This window comes from Ranitomeya imitator, chromosome 1, assembly GCF_032444005.1.
Source record: "Ranitomeya imitator isolate aRanImi1 chromosome 1, aRanImi1.pri, whole genome shotgun sequence".
NCBI classification, from domain to species: domain Eukaryota; kingdom Metazoa; phylum Chordata; class Amphibia; order Anura; family Dendrobatidae; genus Ranitomeya; species Ranitomeya imitator.
In genome coordinates, this window is record NC_091282.1 from 713,218,608 (window position 1) to 713,236,249 (window position 17,642).

The 17,642-nt window shown below is 44.6% G+C and overlaps 1 protein-coding gene across 1 annotated transcript in view; it reads left to right on the top strand.

The window, feature by feature from the left end:
- GALNT16 (polypeptide N-acetylgalactosaminyltransferase 16) overlaps positions 1 to 17,642 on the top strand; it is a 207,252-nt gene that overhangs the window by 129,826 nt on the left and 59,784 nt on the right. The window contains exon 5 of the mRNA XM_069732323.1: positions 1,354 to 1,419. Within this exon, the coding sequence (XP_069588424.1) occupies positions 1,354 to 1,419 (66 nt within the window). The remainder of the gene's footprint in view (positions 1 to 1,353; positions 1,420 to 17,642) is intronic.

Here is a 17,642-nt window from a genome sequence, read left to right on the forward strand (position 1 = left end):
TATGGATATAGTAAAATTTTACAAGTTTTAATAACCCAAGATCAGGTACTGCATTGAGTCGGAGCTGAAGTAAAGCGGGCAGGGACAATTCATGTAATTAAACCTAATTACTAATGGTTGCTACATCTTGGACGTAACTGCATGAGATCGGAACGTGGAACTGGTTGGTAGGAAAAAAAATACAGCAAATGAAAAATATTAGAAACATGCAAGAAATGGCTTAAAGGGATTTCTCATTAGGACAGCGGCTCCTGAAAATGAAAACTACAGAAGGTCCCAATTCTGTAACCTCTTCAATCAACCAGGGAATATTTCTGCAAGCCATACATTTACCCTGCCTGCATTAAATGGAGTATTATCCTGTAGACAATTGAAAAACGTTAGTTTCTGCTCTACTGCTCGAACCACAGGCAGCATGAATCCGAACCTGACGTCGCTAAAGACCTGATTAGTCCAGTGCGGCCCCAGCCGACTTCCTCCCACCCCAGTTAATTGACAAGTCTTTATATACACACGGTAGACATCTGTCAATCCCCTGTAGAGAGGTGACGGGGGAGAAGCCGACCCTGGGGCCGCAATGGACTGATCAGTTCTTTCCCTGTAGTCCTCATTCGATTCGCTAAAACCATGTGTGATCTGAAACAATGCAGCATTTCAGAGAAATCCTACACCGTACCACTGCAGCCAGGCATGTTTTTCTCGAAAACGCGACAGCATATGCAGGGGCTATAACTAAAGACCTTATTCCTCTGGTGGGGCCCCAGCTGACTTCCTCCAATACCAGTTTATTGACAAGTCTTTCTCTATGGGAGATCTGTCCATCACCTGTAGCAAGGTGGGGAGAAGCCACCAAAGGCCACACCAGGCTCATTGGGTCTTTCCCCATCCGATTATTAAAACCATATTTATTCTGAAACGTCACAGCATTTCAGACAAATCCCGCTGCCAGGCTCTGATCCATGCCACCCGCAGTTCAGGCAGCATGGATCCATCGACAGCTTCCCTATAATGTATCCCGCAATGCTCAGCACTTTAGATGGCATCTGCCCAGATCTGTCTGCAGACAAGTTGTGCATTAGATGGATCTGTAATGGAGTGTGGCTTCTGCGTGAATGACCTGATGAGGAGAGATGAAGGCGTTCGCCATGTGAAGTGGCTTCTATCTGAGCAGATGAGCATGAGTGCACTTTAGCTGAGAGGATTAAGGCTGTCAGTCTGATTAATACGATAATAAGTGAAAGCAGATTCTTCCTATGGAAACACTCTGGAGAGTTAATTTTCTTTTTTTTTTTTTTTTCAGGCGAATCATAATTACAATGTGCCAATTGTTTGTTTCTTGTCTTCTTTTCACAGCCGATGACTGCCAGCTCCTCACGAAGATACCCAAGGTTAAATGCTTGAGAAACAACAGGAGAGAAGGTGCGAAATAAAAATATTATGGTGCATAATAATAATTATTGAAATTTCTCTCCTTGTCTGACTTCGTTCAATCAAATGTGGAAATTCGCCTGCAAATTGCAGCCGTGATTGTGTGTGTTTTTGCTCTTCTGCTGCCGGGCACACGAGCTCGGTGCTATGTGTCTGGTTGTGTCTGCCTTCTGCTGACCTTGTTTTTAATGCTCTTTGTGGGAAATCTCTCATGTTCACCAGAACTTTGCGCACAGACATCGGACTTGGAAAACCTTTGAGATAAATGGCGCTTATAAAAACTGTTCCGTCTCGACAGGTTCTCTTAGCGAGGGTCCTCACCATGGTTCTCCACTCCAGGCTGTTCTAGGGAGGGGTACTGGTATTCCAATGGGGGGTTGTTGATATGAGGTAAAATAGAGATCATGACAGACATTGTTCAGCCTGTCACTCAGTAATCCTATTTTAAACCACTACAGTCATTTTCTTTAAAGCTTTAAGCCTCCTGTTCACATTGGATGGCTGTCAGCCGAACTAGGGCCTTCTCTCCCTTAGGGCTCATTCAGGCGTCCGCCTTTTACATACGAGTGCTATCCATGTTTTTCATGGACAGCACTGTACCTAATAGTGAATGTAGCTGTCCACGTGTACGTGATTTTTTGTGGCTTGCGGAGGCATGTCCAATTTTGTTCGGAGCATCTGATCAAAAACGTCAGTGTAAGTCTATGGGTCTGTGAAAAAAATCGGATGCCAACATGTTTTTCACAGATTTCTAGAGATGAAAAGATAGACCAAACTCTGTTGTTAAAAACTTACCTTCTAACCTAACTCTGATGAAACGGATGAAAAAAGTAATTGTTGAAACTCAGACTGATTTTTCTAGTACGAGAAAATTACTGACGTCTGAATGAGCCCTTACACGGTAACAGTCGCTCAGCCAACCTCTCCTGTGTTCTCTATGAGAGAGTCAATGTCAGACGTCTCTGGCGGTGGCTTTTATAAGGGAGAACAAAAGGATCAGTAGGATTTACCCTCATAAGTCGTCTATTTGGACATGCAGGTCATAGAAAGCTAAATAAAACGATACCTTGATACCTGTGATCCGATGTCTTATTCCAGAGAAATCCACTTAATTCTTAATATGTAAATGAGCTGTTAAGATCTATGGGCCGGACACTGATCTCTATGACCAGCCCATAGATCTTTATGGTTCATTTACATATTAAGAAAAAAGTGGATTTCTCTGAAATAAGACATCGGATTGCAGATACCAAGGTATCGTTTTATTCAACTTTCTATGACCTACATGGCCATATAAACGGTTTAGTAGGCTTGATCCTGCTGACAAAATCCCTTTAACTTCCCCAGCAATCAATATTTGGGGGCCACCATACAAAATAGACTGTATGTTGAACCCATCATTATTGGCGTATTTTGACCAACATTAGTCTAATGTGTATGGGGGTTTTCAATAGTAGGAACGGTACAGATTGTATTCAACTTCACAGCAAGGGAAAATGAGAGTTTAGCTTTAACATCCTCTCTATATTAATGGACCGTCAGTTCTCCGCAGATGGGTGGTATTTCCCCGGGGAGCCGAATGCAGTTACATTACCATGATGTGCATGGTTGTTATCTCTGAATAAGGGGAGAAAGTATTACAACTTATCTAAAGAAAGAAATAGAAATGGACCTGTAAAGTAATTTCTTCCTGAGCTAATCCTCTAGTGCCAAGAGCGATGTACTGATTGAGGTCCCGTGTTTAGCTCATCACGGGGTTGTCATACAGAAAAAGAGGGTTGTTTGTCCTCAAATAGACCTAAAGATGTCCCTCTCGAGAATTGTGCATTTAGGATTAACAAATTCACAAAAAATGAAATATGTAGTGCGTGCTGAGTGCCGACCTCTTCTAGGCTTCATACTAAAAAGTGCTTGTAATTGTTCCAATTTCTCTAGATTTTGATCGAATTTTTGTTCTATTAGCACAAACTTGATGTTCTGTGAAAATACATTCCAGCGTGTGGGAAAACATACTGACATTCACTATATAAGCTGCTTACATCATATCGCATGTACGACGCTCGGATACCATCTATGCATGATTAAGGCTGCCGTCACACTATCAGTATTTGGTCAGTATTTTACATCAGTATTTGTAAGCCAAAACCAGGAGTGGGTGATAAATACAGAAGTGGTGCATATGTTTCTATTATACTTTTCCTCTAATTGTTCCACTCCTGGTTTTGGCTTACAAATACTGATGTAAAATACTGACCAAATACTGCTAGTGTGACAGCAGCCTAATACTCGGTCACTCATGACACTTGTAAAATGGCCTGTTGTGTATTTTGTGAAATTTTTTTGGGGAAAGAGTTAACATGTCTTCTTGAGTCTGATTTTCAATGGAAACTTTTCCACCATTTTCTTGACTTAGGGTATGTGCACACGTTGCAGATTTGCCTGCGGATTTTTCTGCATTAAATCCACAGCTCTTTGCAGAAAACGCAGGTGCGTTTTTGATACGTGTTTTGCTCGGTTTTTATGCGTTTTTGTATGCGTTTTTGACAGCTAAATAAAGATATATTATTGACCAAAAAAAAAAGATTTGTGATGTCATGTCTTGTCCAACCTCCTCTTTTACATTTGTCCAACCCACAGTCCATTACATAGATAGATAGGTAGGTAGGTAGGTAGATAGATAGATAGATAGATAGATAGATAGATAGATAGATAGATAGATAGATAGATAGATAGATAGATAGATAGATAGAAACAAAAAAAGGAACACCACAGTGTAATACTTATCTTCGGGTGCAAGGCCCCCAGACAATCTGTCCAGTGATTGTCCACAATTCATAAATTCAAAAAATTCAGTGGGATAAGGTGCAGGATTTTAATCAACCCACTTGTTTGTTTTCTCAAGCAGAGAAAGGCTCATTTGCAGCCGAAATGTCGCCCAGACAAGTGGGTTGATTAAAATCCTGCACCTTATCCCACTGAAACAATGGAGTGCTGCCTCTTTTTTTGAATTTAGATAGATAGATGTAATGAGATAGATAGATAGATGTAGATAGATATATGGATAGTCAGGCTACTTTCACACATCAGGTTTTTGCCGTCAGGCAAAATCTGGCGAGTTTTTAAAAAAACGGATCCTTTTTTTTTCCGCCGGATCTGTTTTTTTCTCATAGAGTTGTTTTAGCGCCGGATTGTGCCTGGTGGCCTCATGTTTCATCCGTTTTTTGCCGAATTCGTAAAAAAAACTGTTTCTGGTGAACAGAGAAAATGTACATGATTTCAATGGAACAATGCATGAAAAACTGGAATCGGAGGCCGGATTCATCATTTCACATCTCAGTTTCATATGTTTTTCGCCGGATCCGTCGCTGGGCATTTTTTCACCGGACAGAAAAACCGTTCTTCTGTATGTTTTCTCCATCCGCTAGAAACAGCTTTTCTGACGGATTCGGCAAAAAACGGATGAAACGTGTTGCCATCAGGCGCAATCTGGTGCTAATACAACTCTATGAGAAAAAATGGATCCGGCAAAAAAAAACCACGGATCCGTTTTTTTCAAAACTTGCCGGATTGTGCCTGACGGCAAAAACCTGATGTGTGAAAGTAGCCAGATAGATATATGGATAGATACAGTGGGGCAAAAAAGTATTTAGTCAGTCAGCAATAGTGCAAGTTCCACCACTTAAAAAGATGAGAGGCGTCTGTAATTTACATCATAGGTAGACCTCAACTATGGGAGACAAACTGAGAAAAAAAAATCCAGAAAATCACATTGTCTGTTTTTTTATCATTTTTTTTGCATTTTATGGTGGAAAATAAGTATTTGGTCAGAAGCAAACAATCAAGATTTCTGGCTCTCACAGACCTGTAACTTCTTCTTTAAGAGTCTCCTCTTTCCTCCACTCATTACCTGTAGTAATGGCACCTGTTTAAACTTGTTATCAGTATAAAAAGACACCTGTGCACACCCTCAAACAGTCTGACTCCAAACTCCACTATGGTGAAGACCAAAGAGCTGTCAAAGGACACCAGAAACAAAATTGTAGCCCTGCACCAGGCTGGGAAGACTGAATCTGCAATAGCCAACCAGCTTGGAGTGAAGAAATCAACAGTGGGAGCAATAATTAGAAAATGGAAGACATATAAGACCACTGATAATCTCCCTCGATCTGGGGCTCCACGCAAAATCCCACCCCGTGGGGTCAGAATGATCACAAGAACGGTGAGCAAAAATCCCAGAACCACGCGGGGGGACCTAGTGAATGAACTGCAGAGAGCTGGGACCAATGTAACAAGGACTACCATAAGTAACACACTACGCCACCATGGACTCAGATCCTGCAGTGCCAGACGTGTCCCACTGCTTAAGCCAGTACATGTCCGGACCCGTCTGAAGTTTGCTAGAGAGCATTTGGATGATCCAGAGGAGTTTTGGGAGAATGTCCTATGGTCTGATGAAACCAAACTGGAACTGTTTGGTAGAAACACAACTTGTCGTGTTTGGAGGAAAAAGAATACTGAGTTGCATCCATCAAACACCATACCTACTGTAAAGCATGGTGGTGGAAACATCATGCTTTGGGGCTGTTTCTCTGCAAAGGGGCCAGGACGACTGATCCGGGTACATGAAAGAATGAATGGGGCCATGTATCGTGAGATTTTGAGGGCAAACCTCCTTCCATCAGCAAGGGCATTGAAGATGAAACGTGGTTGGGTCTTTCAACATGACAATGATCCAAAGCACACCGCCAGGGCAACGAAGGAGTGGCTTCGTAAGAAGCATTTCAAGGTCCTGGAGTGGCCTAGCCTGTCTCCAGATCTCAACCCTATAGAAAACCTTTGGAGGGAGTTGAAAGTCCGTGTTGCCAAGCGAAAAGCCAAAAACATCACTGCTCTAGAGGAGATCTGCATGGAGGAATGGGCCAACATACCAACAACAGTGTGTGGCAACCTTGTGAAGACTTACAGAAAACGTTTGACCTCTGTCATTGCCAACAAAGGATATATTACAAAGTATTGAGATGAAATTTTGTTTCTGACCAAATACTTATTTTCCACCATAATATGCAAATAAAATGTTAAAAAAAACAGACAATGTGATTTTCTGGATTTTTTTTTCTCAGTTTGTCTCCCATAGTTGAGGTCTACCTATGATGTAAATTACAGACGCCTCTCATCTTTTTAAGTGGTGGAACTTGCACTATTGCTGACTGACTAAATACTTTTTTGCCCCACTGTATATCTATGTATCTACAGATATATCTATCTATAAATATATCTATAGATCGATATAGCCATAGTTATATCTATACATATATCCATAGTTATATCTATAGATATAGCTATACATATATGGAGCGCCCCCAGACACAGGGCCGCGGGTTACTTCCTGGTCTCTTTCCCGCTCTCTCCTTCGTGTGCGGTTCCGTTTTCTTTGTCTCTGCCCTCCATTGAGAATCAGGAGGCGGATCTCGGCCGCTGACTGACACGTCCTCAAGGTACAGAAATATTTATACTGGGCGGTCATGGCTTTTTACGCTTCTCAGTTCGTTCACGCCCACAACTCCATGCCCTTCTTCTTCTCCTGCGCTCCTCGTGGCGCTATAATGGCGGCGGTTTTGGCGGGAATCTTTGCGGCAATCAGCAATACACAGTCTTTGCAATAAATCACAGTTCCAAGGCACACATGACCCAATTCTTCAGGCTTAAGTACGATCCTATTCGTGACGCCAAGTTGGAACGCCCCCAGACGCAGGGCAGCGGGTTGCTCGGTACCGGTCCTCTCTGGCTCAGATCTGGGGATGTCACCGTGGCTGGACCCGGTCCGTGACCCTGCTAAGGGACGTCCAATGAAAGGTGATACGAGTCTGTCAAGGTTTTGTGACCCCACCTGTGGTATTCGGTCAGGGTGACCGACGCTGCTTGGGGTCCACTGGGGTGATGTGATGGCAGCTAGATGGTTTACCTTCCCACAGGTGAAGTGAGTCCCCAGGGCTTCCCAGTAGTGTAGGTGGTGATGATGTGAGGTGCAGACAATAACGAGGACACAGGATTGCAGTCTCTTTACCTCTTTACTGGTGACTTCAGGATCCTCAATCCAGAGCACAGTTAACAGGGCTGTCTGAGACCGGCCGGTCCAAAGGCACATCCAGAGTTCCCTTTGCAGGTGGAAATCGTTGCCTACCACTAGCGCCTGTGTGTTGTAGTGCTTCCCTGCTGAGCATTCGGGATAGTCCTCACAACTTCTGTTCTCGTTCTTTCTAGTTCTTTCTCGTTTCTTTCTAGTAATTTCTATTCTCCGTCCCCCAGGTTTGTTATGGCTAGGATGCACCCGTTTGACGGGAAGGCTCGGAGCTCTTCCGGGACCCTAGAGACGCCCCTCTCCACGCGTTGCCCCCTATGTCTGCTTAAGTGATGTAAGGTAGACAGCCAACCTATAATTAACTGTCCTGCGGTATTTGAAGTAAGGCGTAAAGTCAGTTACTTCCTCTGTATTCCGGGCACCGGCTACGCGCCTCAGTAGGATGTTGCCGTTCTCGGGGCACGACTCCTACTGGCTCTCCTTTGTGCTTGATCTCGTTTCTCACTGTCCACAATATCCTTCGCTTCGTGTCCTTTCTTAGGATACCGCCGCAAGGTAGTGCAGGCGCGGTTCCGTTTCGTTCTGTTCTTGTCGCGAGGTACCTGCCAGGTTCCCACGCCTGACAGGGACCCCCCTGAATCTTCCCCCCGCAACACCCCCTGCCACGGGATGTTGCCTGGACAAAACCCAGTCAGCTTCTGTCTAACTTCCTATCCAACCCCTAGTTTTACCAGTGTGAGGAGTGGCCTAATAAATAAAACCTTTTGTTCCCCCTAGTGGCAGGAGTGTGAAGTGTAATGTGTGCTGGTGATACCTGGTCAGATGAACTCCTTTAGTGCCATCAGACGTACCATCACTCCCCTTAGTGGCAGAGCGACAGTACTGCAACGACCAGGTCTCTGGGGCGCTGCACTCCCCCCGGTTAAATCTAGTACTCCTGGACTGGGAAGAAGGACAACAATACATGTTAGCAAAAGACATGCAAATTTTGAAATGCTTGAAACAAGTAAATATAACAATGCTTCCCTTTATGGGAGGTGAGGACACTTGAACGTTACAAATGAAAACAAGGTTAAATATTTTAAATAACACTCTGACTATAAATAACTTCTGATACCCCACCGAGTATTCTACTAAGTGCAAATTCTGAACAATAATTTAACTTCTCCTTTAAGGGCGTATAGGCTGAACCCACTAAAGGCTTACCATAAAGTACTTTAATGCAAACTCAACTTTTTCTTTATTTTTTTAACTTCACAAATGCAGGACCGCCTAGCTCCTTGGCTGGGCCTACTGTCATCTGTTCTTTTATCAACGTAATTAACCATCTTTCTATGGTTCTCAGGAGGACTCTCTAACCCAGTGGTCCCCAACTCCAGGCCTCGAGGGCCACCAACAGTGCAGGTTTTCAGGATTTCCTTAGTATTGCACAGGGGTTGGAATCATCACCTGTGCAGATGATCACATTACCACCGATGCAATACTAAAGAAATCCTGAAAACCTGCACTGTTGGCGGCCCTCGAGGCCTGGAGTTGGGGACCCCTGCTCTAACCCCTACAGGTTCACTATGTTGGAATTCGGCTTTCAACTTTTCCTGTCCTCAATCTCTATTAACATCATTAACAGTTCCTAAATCTCAACATTATTACAAGTTTAACTTTCCTAAGGCAACATTATACTTAAGTGCAACATATGAACATTCCCTTTAAGAGGGAACCAAGTCTCTTTGAGGTAGTGCAGATTCTCTCTGTCTGCAAGTCCATTAGAAAGCAAGACCTTCTGCGCTGTATTCAAAAACAGTCTCTTCACAAAGCCTTCTTTCTTTGTAAAACCAGTAGAGGGCACCTTTAATATGGTGCGAACTATTTACAATGCAGTTTGTGAATCATTCACCGTCCATGATTCGGCAGTTCTTTAAAACACTGATGGCAAACAAACAAGCCAAAAACAAGAGGGATCCCGGGTAAACGAAGGGATCCCTTAAGAGTTAACCCTAGACGGGTATGAGCAGCAAAATAGCAGGAAGACAAACAGTTAAATAACTATATACAAGTTCAGGTCTTCAAGGTTTATTTCGATTTTGGAGGTTGTAGCTCCGCAGGCAGCAGTGGGCGGGGCCATCCACCTGGATACCTGCGGCCACCAGGTGTGTTCCCAGGAGCTCCTTCGCTCCAGGCAGGGGTCTGGGTGGCCACAGTTCTGGAGCCCGGAATGGCCTGGGTACTAGCCATCACTGAGGCCGATCCTTCGGCTACCACTGTGGTAGTGGTATCCACAGTGCAGGTGGTGGTCTTGACGATGGTGCACGTCGGGGTAACCACCGTAGTCTTGGTGATAGTGGTAGACCAGTCACAATGGGGCGCCTTTGCTATGGGGGACAGCTTCTCCGACGCTTTAGTCAAGTGTGTCACGGGGCCTCGCCGCTTGTGGACGTTCAGGGCGAACCACCCCCTTTCCCCAAAGTGCTAGGTGTAGGTGACCTCGTCCCACGGGTAGAGATCCCGGTCTGGGTGGCCCTCTCTGAGATGGGACTCCACATCCCTCCGGTTCTCAAAGACCTCCGCATACAGGTCCGGCTCTTTAATAAAGCCCCATCCCCCACGCAGCTTGTAGTCGACGACGGTGCCCTGCCTGCGCGGGGCCTGTTGGGTGGTACGATCTTTGCGGCCCGGTCCTTCACCGCGAGGTCCCGCTGGTAGTGGGCCTCTCGCTCAGCCTGGTACTCCCTCTCCTTCTTCTTCCACTGCCGGTGTAGCTGGGCTGATATTCTTCCCAGCTGAGGGCCTCCACCATCTCCCCTTCCTGTGTCTTCACCCCGGGGAACCCCATGAAGTCAGATCCCGGGTTCACCCAGCGGCACACTGTGCACTCCGCATAGACCTCGCCTGGCATGGTGATCGGCGAGATCGGGGCCTTCAGGAAGTGCTCCATGCCCGTGGCCCGATCCCAGTGTGGAAGACCCTGGAGCGTATGGGTCCCAGGGAGAGGGGGCGCTGTGACGAGGCCTATCAACAGGTCCTCCGCTAGCGGGGCAGGGTCGGCGGACTCACGGGCCGATACAGCTTCCTCCATCACAGTTGGCTCTGCTGGCGGCAAAGGAACCAATGTCGGTGGGTCCTCTGCCGGCGCCTCCTGGCACGAGGCCTTGGTCTCCAGCCGCAACTGGAGGAGCTGCTCCATCAGATCCTCCATCTCAACCTGCAGGAGACCGGTCCCAATCGTGGAGATCTGGCTGCTGTGCACGTCCGGGTAGCTGGGGGAGCCCTCTGCTTCAACCCCGCATTCTGGGTCTGAGCGACTGGCCATGGCGTCCTCCACATGGGTCACTTCCTGGTCTCTTTCCCGCTCTCTCCTTCGTGTGCGGTTCCGTTTTCTTTGTCTCTGCCCTCCATTGAGAATCAGGAGGCGGATCTCGGCCGCTGACTGACACGTCCTCAAGGTACAGAAATATTTATACTGGGCGGTCATGGCTTTTTACGCTTCTCAGTTCGTTCACGCCCACAACTCCATGCCCTTCTTCTTCTCCTGCGCTCCTCGTGGCGCTATAATGGCGGCGGTTTTGGCGGGAATCTTTGCGGCAATCAGCAATACACAGTCTTTGCAATAAATCACAGTTCCAAGGCACACATGACCCAATTCTTCAGGCTTAAGTACGATCCTATTCGTGACGCCAAGTTGGAACGCCCCCAGACGCAGGGCAGCGGGTTGCTCGGTACCGGTCCTCTCTGGCTCAGATCTGGGGATGTCACCGTGGCTGGACCCGGTCCGTGACCCTGCTAAGGGACGTCCAATGAAAGGTGATACGAGTCTGTTAAGGTTTTGTGACCCCACCTGTGGTATTCGGTCAGGGTGACCGACGCTGCTTGGGGTCCACTGGGGTGATGTGATGGCAGCTAGATGGTTTACCTTCCCACAGGTGAAGTGAGTCCCCAGGGCTTCCCAGTAGTGTAGGTGGTGATGATGTGAGGTGCAGACAATAACGAGGACACAGGATTGCAGTCTCTTTACCTCTTTACTGGTGACTTCAGGATCCTCAATCCAGAGCACAGTTAACAGGGCTGTCTGAGACCGGCCGGTCCAAAGGCACATCCAGAGTTCCCTTTGCAGGTGGAAATCGTTGCCTACCACTAGCGCCTGTGTGTTGTAGTGCTTCCCTGCTGAGCATTCGGGATAGTCCTCACAACTTCTGTTCTCGTTCTTTCTAGTTCTTTCTCGTTTCTTTCTAGTAATTTCTATTCTCCGTCCCCCAGGTTTGTTATGGCTAGGATGCACCCGTTTGACGGGAAGGCTCGGAGCTCTTCCGGGACCCTAGAGACGCCCCTCTCCACGCGTTGCCCCCTATGTCTGCTTAAGTGATGTAAGGTAGACAGCCAACCTATAATTAACTGTCCTGCGGTATTTGAAGTAAGGCGTAAAGTCAGTTACTTCCTCTGTATTCCGGGCACCGGCTACGCGCCTCAGTAGGATGTTGCCGTTCTCGGGGCACGACTCCTACTGGCTCTCCTTTGTGCTTGATCTCGTTTCTCACTGTCCACAATATCCTTCGCTTCGTGTCCTTTCTTAGGATACCGCCGCAAGGTAGTGCAGGCGCGGTTCCGTTTCGTTCTGTTCTTGTCGCGAGGTACCTGCCAGGTTCCCACGCCTGACAGGGACCCCCCTGAATCTTCCCCCCGCAACACCCCCTGCCACGGGATGTTGCCTGGACAAAACCCAGTCAGCTTCTGTCTAACTTCCTATCCAACCCCTAGTTTTACCAGTGTGAGGAGTGGCCTAATAAATAAAACCTTTTGTTCCCCCTAGTGGCAGGAGTGTGAAGTGTAATGTGTGCTGGTGATACCTGGTCAGACCCCTTTAGTGCCATCAGACGTACCATCACTCCCCTTAGTGGCAGAGCGACATTATTGCAACGACCAGGTCTCTGGGGCGCTGCATATATCCACAGATATCCACGTATAGATAGATTTATCTATGGATATATCCATAGATATATAATAGCGAGGCCTATGTTTCTTAATGAGCGTTTAATTAAAAAAAAAAAAAAAAAACGAAAAAAAATGTTGTGGGCTCTCGCGCAGTTTTCTGTTTTCTGCGCTAGAGGGGGAAAGCCGACGGCCGCGGGCCAATATTTGTAGCCTGGGAAGGGGGCTATACCCATGGCCCGTCCCAGGCTATGAATATCAGCCCGCAGCTGTCTGTGTGGCCTTTACTGGCTTTTAAAATAGGGGGACCCCCCCAAAAAAAATGATGTGGGGTCCCCCTATATTTTATAGCCAGAAAGGCTACGCAGACAGCTGCGGGCTGATATTCATAGCCTAGGAAGGGTCCATGGATATTGCCCCCCCCCCCGGCTACAAATACCAGCCCCCAGCTGCCCCAGAAATGGCACTTAGCCCCTCTCTTCCCACTTAGCGGTGGGATATGGGGTAATAAGGGGTTAATGTCACCTTGCTATTGTAAGGTGACAGTAAGCCCAGTTAATAATGGAGAGGCGTCAATAAGACACCTATTGTCACACTGATAACGGCGATAAGGGGCAGGATGGCGTACTGGGACCCGCACCTGTCCCTGCCACTATAAGGGGCCCTGGCTTTCCCTTATCTCAGGGGTACCTATGATGGTTAGGAGGCCTGAGCTGCCAGCGTATCCCTGTCTCCTGTGCAGGTCCTATCAGTGGCCCCCTCTTTTCCACAGGGAGGAGGACTGCACCAGTGTATAAATATGACAAGCAAACAGGGTATACAGACAAGGTAACTAAAAGTCTCAAACTCACCAAATGCTCACACCACCACAGAGGGAACACAGAGAGGGGAAGAAAAGGAAAAAACATCAATCTCTGTAAATAAACCTCCAAGCTCCTAATACCACGCTCCTTCAACCTCCAAGCCAGGCAGCAGAACTGATCACTGACAACAGTTGTAGTCAAGACTGAGTCTATATAGGAAAGGAGATTGCGAAAACCAATTCAGCTGAGAGTCCAAGCCCTCAGCAACTTTAGCAACAAGGTTCAACTCCTGCCCTGCTGGCAAAAGACAGCCAGGTCAGAATTCAGGAGAAGAGCTTCTGTTCATCGTGTGTGAACGAGGCCCAGAGCGCTGCGGTTCTCTGGAACCTCTCTGTCGCGGTAGCCCCGTGACACCTATCCATTATTAATCCTAGAGTAGTAAAAGAGTTAAAAAAAATAATAATAAAGACACAGCCATAAAAAAGTATTTTAATATTCTTAATTTAACCATACTTACCATACTCGATCGCCTGTAAAAAAAATAAAAATAATAAACCGTATACTCCCTGTCTGACACAGTCCAATTAATAACGAGTGTCCCACGACGATCTCCCCAATAGAACAGTAACATCAGGTGATGTCATTGCTCTATAGACCTTCAGTGACACACTGACAGGAGACAATGGCTCCTGCAGTGCATCATTGAGGTTACCTGAGTTCAGGGTCTCACATTATGGCATTGCTGCGTGTGAATTTTCTCACACAGCAGTGCCAAAAGTGAGACTAGGGACTATTTTTTACAGTGGCGGAGGAATACAGTGCGGAAGGATACCTTCCATCATTGTATTCCTGGAGCCCCTGGAGAGCGGTCGCATCAGCTGATGCTTCTGCTCTCCATGGGAGATCGTCGTGGGACACTCATTTTAATTGGATTTCTGCAGATCAGGGAGTATAGTGTTTGTTTATTATTTTAATATTTTTTACAGGAGACACTGGCTTCGGGGATCAAGGTGACAAGGTGATGGTGAGTATGTACTCTATGTTATATGTACTGTATGTCTATATGTATGTATTGTATGTAATGTATGCATGTACTGCGTGTATGTATTGTATGTTATATGTTGTATGTACTGTTATATGTTGTATGTACTGTTATATGTTGTATGTTGTATGTTATGTTATATGTTGTATGTAGTATGTACTGTTATATGTTGTATGCACTGTTATATGTTGTATGTTGTATGTTCTGTTATATGTTGTATGTTATATGTTGTATGTACTGTTATATGTTGCATGTTCTGTTATATGTTGCATGTTATTATATGTTGTATGTAGTATGTACTGTTATATGTTGTATGTTGTATGCACTGTTGTATGTTGTATGTTCTGTTATATGTTGTATGTTATATGTTGTATGCACTGTTATATGCTGTATGTTCTGTTATATGTAGTATGTTATATGTTGTATGTTCTGTTATGTTGTATGTTGTATGTTATGCTATATGTTGTATGTTCTGTTATATGTTGTATGTTATATGTTGTATGTTCTGGTATGTTATATGTTGTATGTTCTGTTATATGTTGTATGTTATATATTGTATGTACTGTTATATGTTGTATGTTCTGTTATATTATATGTTGTATGCTGTATGTTCTGTTATATGTTATATGTTTTATGTTCTGTTATATGTTGTATGTTATATGTTGTATGTTGTATGTACTGTTATATGTTGTATGTTCAGTTATATGTTGAATGTTATATGTTGTATGTTCTGTTATATGTTGTATGTTATATGTTGTATGTTCTGTTATATGTTGCATGTTATGTTATATGTTGCATGTTATGTTATATGTTGTATGTTCTGTTATATGTTGTATGTTATATGTTGTATGTTCTGTTATGTTGCATGTTATGTTATATGTTGCATGTTATGTTATATGTTGTATGTTCTGTTATATGTTGTATGTTATATGTTGTATGTACTGTTATATGTTATATGTTGTATGTTGCATGTTCTGTTATATGTTGTATGTTATATGTTGTATGTTCTGTTATGTTGTATGTTCTGTTATATGTTGTATGTTATATGTTGTATGTCCTGTTATATGCTGTATGTTATATGTTATATGTTATATGTTGTATGTTGCATGTTCTGTTATATGTTGTATGTTATATGTTGTATGTTCTGTTATGTTGTATGTTCTGTTATATGTTGTATGTTATATGTTGTATGTCCTGTTATATGCTGTATGTTATATGTTGTATGTTATATGTTTGTGTTGGTTTTTTTTTGTTACATTCAACACATTAGCCGGATGATGGGACTACTACTGTCCCATCATTGGCTAATGTGTCAATCACTGTCATTGTAGCAGGCATAGCCCGATGGGACTTGTACTGCCATCAGACGATGCCTGCACACCCGCACAGACCCCCAAGAGGCCCGCACATACCCCTGAGAGGCCCACACAGACCCCTGACAGCCAGCACAGACGACCGAGAGGCCCACACAGACCCCCGACAGCCCACACAGACCCCGCCCACACACACAGACACGCACAGTCTCCGCCTGATCTGCAGCGTTTCACCCACAGCTAAACCGCAGATCTTTTTTATATCTGCGGTTTTGCTGCCGAAGTGCCCGACTCAATACAAGTCAATGGGTGCAGAAACGCTGCAGATCCGCACAAAGAATTGACATGCTGCAAAAAAAACAACGCTTCCGCGCTTTTTTTCCACAGCATGTGTACTGCGGATTTGGTTTTCCATAGGTTTACATGGTATTGTAAACCGCATGGAAAACTGCTGCAGATCCGCAGCATCAAAACCGCCGCGGATCCGCGGTAAAAACCGCAACGTGTGAACATAGCCTTATAGTATTGTAGGTTGGCTGAGTTTTAAAGTTATTTATATTTTAGGATTAAAAGGCCGTGTGTTTTTTGTTTTCAATAAAATCTGTGTTTTTATAAGCAGGAGATCATCACTAGAGGTCTAGGTGTCTGGTGCCTCCTAGTCAACTACTCTGTATAACCCCACCACCACTGATTAGCAGCTTTCTGCCTATGTACACAGAAACCAGCCAATCAGCGGTGTGGCAGTCATACACAGCTCAGCATTCACAGCTTTGCTAGATCAGCAGAAAAAAAACTGACTGAATAACAATGATAAACAGCTCAGCAAGTGATAATGTATACAGTGGAGAAAATAAGTATTTGATACACTGCCAATGTGGCAAGTTTTCCCACTCGCAAAGAAAGGAAAGGTCTGTGATTTTTCTAAATTATTCAACTGTGAGAGACAGAAACGTGAAAAAAAAATCCAGAATTGCAATTTATTGCACGAAATAAGTATTTGATCACCTACCTACCAGCAAGAATTCTGGCTCTAAGAGACCTGTTAGTTTTTCTGTAAGAAGCCCTCCTACTCTGTACTCATTACCTGTATTAATTGCACCTGTTTAATTGAGTGCGTGGACAGGTATCTATTATACAGGCAACAAGTTCAATCACACTTCAACCTCTCCACCATGGCCAAGACCAAAGAGCTGTCTAAGGACACCAGGAACAAAATTGTAGACCTGCACAAGATTGAGATGGGCTACAGGACAATAGGCAAGCAGCTTGGTGAGAAGGCAACAACTGTAAGCACAATTATCTCAAGATTTTGGCCAACAACCTCCATCCCTTTATTAAGAGCATTGAAGATGGGTCGTGGCTGCGTCTTCCAGCATAACAATCATCTGAAACACACAGGGAGCTGAAACTCAATGTTGCCCTGTGACAGTCGCAAAACCTGAAGGATCTGGAGAAGATCTGTATGAAGGAGGGGGCCAAAATCCCTGCTGCAGTGTGTGTAAATGGTCAAGAACTACAGTACACCTTTGACCTCTGTAATGGCAAACAAAGGTTTCTGTACCAAGTATTAAGTTCTGTTTTTCTATTGTATCAAATACATATTTTGTCCAATAAAATGCAAATTAATTATTTAAAAATCATCCAATGTGATTGTCTGCTTTTTATTTTTAGATTCTGTCTCTAACAGCTGAAGTGTACCTATGATAAAAATTACAGACCTCTCCATTCTTTGTAGGTGGGAAAACTTGAAAAATCGTCAGTGTATCAAATACTTATTTTCCCCACTGTGTATTATGCACAACAAAAATATGAAATCCTTATTGTAAAGTTGTCAATGGAGAAATGCTAAATTACTACTTCTGCACTTTGTGGGCAACTATGCATTCAAAACCTCTGGTGTGTAAAGCATAAAGAGCCTAAAGCCACATGTAAGAGGTCTAGTATGACTGCCTGGTATGTAACTGTATGGCCTCCATGTGCTCCTTGAAAGCCTCAGTTCAGGTTCTTTATATATTGCACTTTTCCCCCATAGAATCATAGTAACATAGTAACATAGT